The 6000-nt window shown below is 41.5% G+C and overlaps 1 protein-coding gene across 1 annotated transcript in view; it reads right to left on the reverse strand.

Moving 5' to 3' along the window:
- LOC144791802 (prohibitin-2-like) overlaps window positions 1–5294 on the reverse strand; it is a 51334-nt gene extending 46040 nt beyond the window's left edge. Inside the window, exons 1-2 of the mRNA XM_078666576.1 lie at window positions 5163–5294; window positions 1635–1764 (exon numbers count right to left, since the gene is read on the reverse strand). Coding sequence (XP_078522702.1) covers window positions 1635–1764; window positions 5163–5183 — 151 coding nt within the window. The 5' untranslated portion in view covers window positions 5184–5294. The remainder of the gene's footprint in view (window positions 1–1634; window positions 1765–5162) is intronic.
- Window positions 5295–6000: the final 706 nt, after the last annotated feature.

Consider the following 6000-nt stretch of genomic DNA (forward strand, 5'->3'; position numbering starts at 1 on the left):
GTTTTAATCAATAGGGTGTATTCAATGATTTTGAATTATTTCCAAAGACAAGCTAAAATGGGCAACTGTGGAGAGAAATTTCAGGCGAGACAAACTGAAGCTGAATCTGGGGATGAACTAGATAGCTTCACTATATATTTTACCTGTCTGGTGATTCATTCTTGTGATTCCAGACTGACTATTTACCGTCATTGATAGATCTCAGTTATTTCGGTGAGATGCATATAACAATCGCTGGGTGGAGGTTGCTGTAATTGGGATATTTAGAGTGATATTGTGACAACTATCTGCATTTTTAAGTGAAGGTGCTTTGCCGATAGGAATCGTACATCCACTGGAGCCAAAAATTCTTCATAAGGACTTTGTCCTCCTGCCTCAAAGATAGACGTAGTTTCAGATGCAATGGGCTATGTGGATATACGCTCTCAAAAACGGATTTAAAAAGCTTTTAAATCTAAATGGAGCCATTGATGAATACATTGAGGCTGAGATTTTCCAAGGTCATGGGCTTCTTGGCAATGTGGACTTCAAATTGTGTGCCCTAGCCTGTGGCGTCTGAACACAAGCGGGTAAATTGGTCCCAGTAAGTACTAACTCATCGGATGAATTAATGCCAGTAAGGCCCCTTCCCAGGGGTTGGCAGCAAGGATATATATTCATCATTTTGCCCACAACAACACATTTTTTCTGTTCAAGTTACTCAGGTGTAAGCTCTCCACTCTAATGGCTATTTTGCGCCTTGTTAGCAAAAAGAACACTTAACATTTGAAATCTTTCTGAGTTAGATTAAATGGGTACCATTGAGTGTGGTACTTGCATATTTACACGACTGCGACAAAATATGCGCTAAACACAAGTGGTATAAAATATATTAATTGATGCTATTTTCTATGGTTTTACCAATAAACATAAATCTGCTAAATGGTTACACGGAGACGTGCAAATATAAGGAGTATGCATAATACAATACAGTGATTTCCAACCGATAAAGTAAGGCATAACGATGCATATAATTATTTATGTTACCAAATGTTCAAGCAGTTCCTTGGGAAGAACATCCAAGTCACCCAGTAAATGCATGATCAATTCTTTCAATTCCCACCATTGAAGGGTTCGGTGTGCTTTTTAAAGTACCATTGCTACCAACTGTCCTAAAGATTTATTGGGGGAAATCTCCGACTGGGTTATCTGTAAACTCCTAAATTTTCATTTAAGTTACAGGCCAATTCTGATTAAAAGGCTACTTTCCACACATACTTTGAAGGGGTCAAAGTTTTGTTTATAAATCGTCCAGTCCTCACCAACATTAGAAGCCCGAGTGCTTTTAAATGTATTGTTTGCTTCTTGAGTTACCGCAAAAAATTGTGGTTAACCCCCACAAAAATGCCCGGTCCATATTACAGACTCCACGTGATTCAAGAGTCTCCTAATTTTATGAGGAATTCCTTGGTCAAAACTCACATCATGCCTTGTATAAAGTGGTATTTAAATCTTGATCCATTTTAAGCATCATTGTCGTCCCAATGTACATTGAAACGTACCATGTCACAATATCCCAAATCACGAGAATTTCTTAGAAGCTAAGAGAAGTTCTCCAGGATGATGACTACAACCCCCCCACTGGCAATAGTCACCTGTGTACAAGGACTCCTTAACTCCATAGGCGAGGGCTCCTGCTCCCAGCAAAAGCTTTACACCAGTCCCCGCACCCCTGGGGCCACCAGAAAAGCGACCAGAGAGCTCACGCAGACGCTGGAAGATCGACTGAAAAGCAAAGTAGCAGGATGACATTACTCATATAGTCACAAGAATTTGTTCAGCATTATTAAGCGTCAAATATAGTTAACAGCAGACTGCACTTATTTAGTTTTCGACTACTACATTTCTCAGAATACACATACTGCAGTAAGTAATACAGGTCAATTACATGAAAGACTGCTTATTTGAGCACAAAATTACAATCTTCTTAATTTTATTCATGGCATCAATCTATTTCTGCTAAAATAATTTAGAGCCCATCTTAAATACCCACACTCAACACCATCCATGCCTTAGCCACAATGCAAACTGCTCAAAATAATGATGGTCCCACCGCAGAATTACCACCACAAGTATTCACTTCCCTCCAGTTTAACAGATCGGCCCCTGCTAAGAAACTTCACCAATGAGCTATCACTGGAATTGCACAACAAGACTCCACCCTAACCACTGGGAAAAAATATATCTGCAGGCCTCTTCCACCATCACCTGCAAATAATAGCTAGGCAAGACCCAAGATCTACAAATATTGTACACGCTTTCATCATCATCCGCTCCTAACACTGTGCGAGCCACCATGCTCCAACGTCTGCAAAAACTTCTGTCATTCATGACTAATTCAATGTCTCCACCTGCAAAAGACGTCATCACAGTTCGACTCTCTAACAATCACTGCAATCCATCATCGACCACTAGAGATAAGCAGAATATTCATAAATTATATATTTTTTTTAAATGCTTAAAAATTACTACGGCAGTAACAAAAACTCAACAAATATGTTCTCGACTGACTGCCCACCTCTCTTCTACACTAGCGCAAGTTGTCACCGCTTACTTAAAAAATAAAACTGACCTTTCTTTACTCAACTTAAAGTGACTGTGTAAACCAACCACACCACTGCAGACCACTTTAGAACCTCCACAATGGCTCTTGTGCTCTCCAGCTGGATTCTGCAAAATGATGCAGCTTTGTCATTCTGGGCCTTAAACTCCAAACCAGATCCACTACATCGGTGTCAAAACACAGCAACCATACTACCCACCAGCCTCTGTCACCATTCCAGCCCACTCACCTCAAGTTACAGAGACTTCTTTCAAATGCTGGATCAGTTTCAAATACTGACGTTTTATCTACCAGACCCTTCAATTTGGAAAGAAGTTATTGATTAACTACGCACAGTGAGCTTAACTCTTCCTACGAAGTCCTTCACAAGCCCCCTTCGGTCCATCTCTAAATACAAACTCACCACGAATTGAGGCCATACGATGGAGTTGAAAGATTTGCTCACCAGAGCCTCTGCACCCTCTTCCACTAACGTCTTACTTCTAAACAACTGAGTGGAAGACTAGGCTTCAAGAAAATACTTTACACTCACTCCTTCTGCAACGCTTTCCACCAGCTAATGTCCAGTGACAAATTCCTACCACCACAGTCCCATAGTAGAACTGCCTCCTCCTTCAGGCAATTAACTTCAAAGTCATCTGCTGGCGTACACTGCTATTGGTCACTCATCAATTCTCAACACACTATCCCACGCCCATCCAAAAGAGTCATATTGTTGGTACAAATAGCCCTTGTTTTGGAATGTACAGATTTACATGTCATTGCAAACGTCTACAACTACAGGCATCACCAGAGGATTTTACCAGCTCCTATATCCCCATTTAGTCACGGTGACACCACCAGCGGAGTATGTAGCTCTCAATAAGAACAAATCAAACAGTAAATGAAAAGCAGACCAGTTAGTCTGACGTGAATCAAAATAAAATTAATTAACAGAGTATTGAAAATAAACAGTCATTCCCTTTGGAATGGGATTCAACTTGCAGAACTTCACAAGGAAAAATTCAAAGGTTGTTCACCGGGTGGTCTAGAAAGTAGATCAAGGGAAAAAAGTAAATGAGGTGCATTCAAATCCTTCAAAGATGTGTGGCATCTTCACATATATTCCTTCCTTTGTTAACATCCTCTGAGCTGGAGATGTAAATATTTTCACTCAGCTCATTGGATGAATGCAGATGCTTACTCAGAATATAGTGTTGATGAAAATATATTTAATTCGAGAGGCTAGCATCGGGGGTGTTTGCACTGAATCCTGCTTATTCGCCTTGCTTCAATAAATTGGAGTTTCAACTTGAAAGTCTGCTGGGATTTGCAGAACACTACATGTTCCAGTTCAAGACTTATGAACATGTGGAACAGTCCTGTGATGGGTGAACTGAGCTGAAAGCTGTGTGAATGACTGGACACAGGCCCTAATGAGAATTGGGTCCATTCATAGGGGACAGTAGGGTGGTGCTTTAGGCTGTAGCAAATGACGGAGCAGAAAGTGAACTTCTAATGGAAATGTTTAGGATATGTGAATAGAAGGACGAGACGCAAGGAACTGTGATTTTTTAAATTTATTTTTTACTTTAAAAGTTTTATATAGCGCTAGCTTGACCCGTAGGTATCAGAGCGCTTTACTTACACCCTGTAAAAAAAAAACAGACGGAAATTGCATTACATAGTAGGCAGGCAGTAAGGAAGCAAACAAGGGATAAAAAAAAATACAGCATGAAAAATAAGGTGGTTAACACAGTCCGGTCACCAACTATCCTTGAATGTCAAGAGAGAGGAGGAAACTCAGATATTGAAGTCTAGGTTAGTTGACGTTGGTCAGGAAAGTGTTTGTTTAGGAGATGGAGTTTCAGGTCCCTTTTGAAACAGGAGAAGGAGGGGTTGGTTGCATCTGAGGACTCTAGGGAGAGCGTTCCATATCCTGGGAGCATTGCCAGAAAACGATCGGTAGATGTTATTTACAAACAAACTAAAATAAGGACTCTACTCTCTAAAATACGATAGCTTGAAAGATATGGAAGCGGGGGAGGGGGTTATATGCTGTATACGGATAATGTTCTTAAGTTTTTGGATCAATAAGTGTTGTATTTAGTTGTGCAGAAGTTTAAACTTCTGGTAGGCCCTAACTTATTGCTAACTGTTAGGGGGTGACTACACGTTTGCTCATTTCAAGGCAGACGACCCAAAATGTGAGAGTAACCTGCATGGGCTTAGCATCAAGTGAATATGTCCACATAAAACAAAAAAAACATTTTTTCCCCAAATTCTTAAACTGAATATATTTCACAGCAACGTGCCTAATCTTTTCAGAGCTGTATGATGAAATGATATTACGGATTTTGTGGGGCAGAGGCTAAATAGAAAATGGGTTCTAGTTACTGATGCTCAGGGGCCCGGTTATCCTGACCCTATGAAACTAGGACCCCGTGTCCCTGGTTTTAACTAGAACCCCCGGCTGTCACTGGGGTCTCTATGGCAGCCGGGGTCCCACGCTGCAGCGGACGCTGCACGGCCCCCAGGGGCGCCCCCGGAGGCCCAGGCCCACGGCCCCCGCCGTACTCACGCTGGCGTCACGGCCGGCCATGCTGTCACTGCTCCGGTACTGCGTGCCCGAGCTCTGCGTGCCGCCGACCTCTAAACACAACGACCAATCCGCATCCACTTCCGGGAAAACCAGCGCAGAGCCGCTTGGGAATTGTAGTTCGCGGGCGGTGATGGTGCATAAACTGGAGGAGGAAAAAGGCACCATGCAGCACGGGAGTTGTAGTTTAATATACTCACACTGCCTGACCTGCATTGAAACCTCTAGTGGTAACAAGCACTGGCAAAGCCAACAGGTCTCGCATATACCAGAGCTATATGCTTTGACAATGTGTTTTTGTTAAATAATTTTTATTGGAGATATAGAACACAGGAGTACAAATGTACATTCGTCCATTTTGATATAGAAATAAGTAGACAGTTGCATGTAAGCAGTAATCGTAAATTTGAATGAAGTATAGACTAAGGAGGTACAATATTTTATAACTCATATATTAAAGGTCCATAACAGTGCATATGAAAAAACAAGAATACATAATAAAAAATATATACCCCCTTTTACTGATATATAGAAAGTAACCTGTGTAAGAATTAGATTGAATAAAATACAATGTGAAAATGTGTTTTTATCATGGTGTGCATCAGTGTGGCTGCTGTTCAGCATGGCTAAAAGTTACTGGAGTGGAGTGTGGGGAGGGATAGAGTGTTGTAGACAGCTGCAATTGCTCCATTAGGGCGGAGTAGCGTCGCCCCGCCTGCTGCAAGCGCAGCAGCTGCAACTTTGATAAAATGCTCAATGGACATGACCATGTTAGTACAGTGCGCTATATGTCTCGTTTTGGAAGTGGGGCCATTCCTGC

This window comes from Lissotriton helveticus, chromosome 11, assembly GCF_964261635.1.
Source record: "Lissotriton helveticus chromosome 11, aLisHel1.1, whole genome shotgun sequence".
Classification (NCBI taxonomy): Eukaryota; Metazoa; Chordata; class Amphibia; order Caudata; family Salamandridae; genus Lissotriton; species Lissotriton helveticus.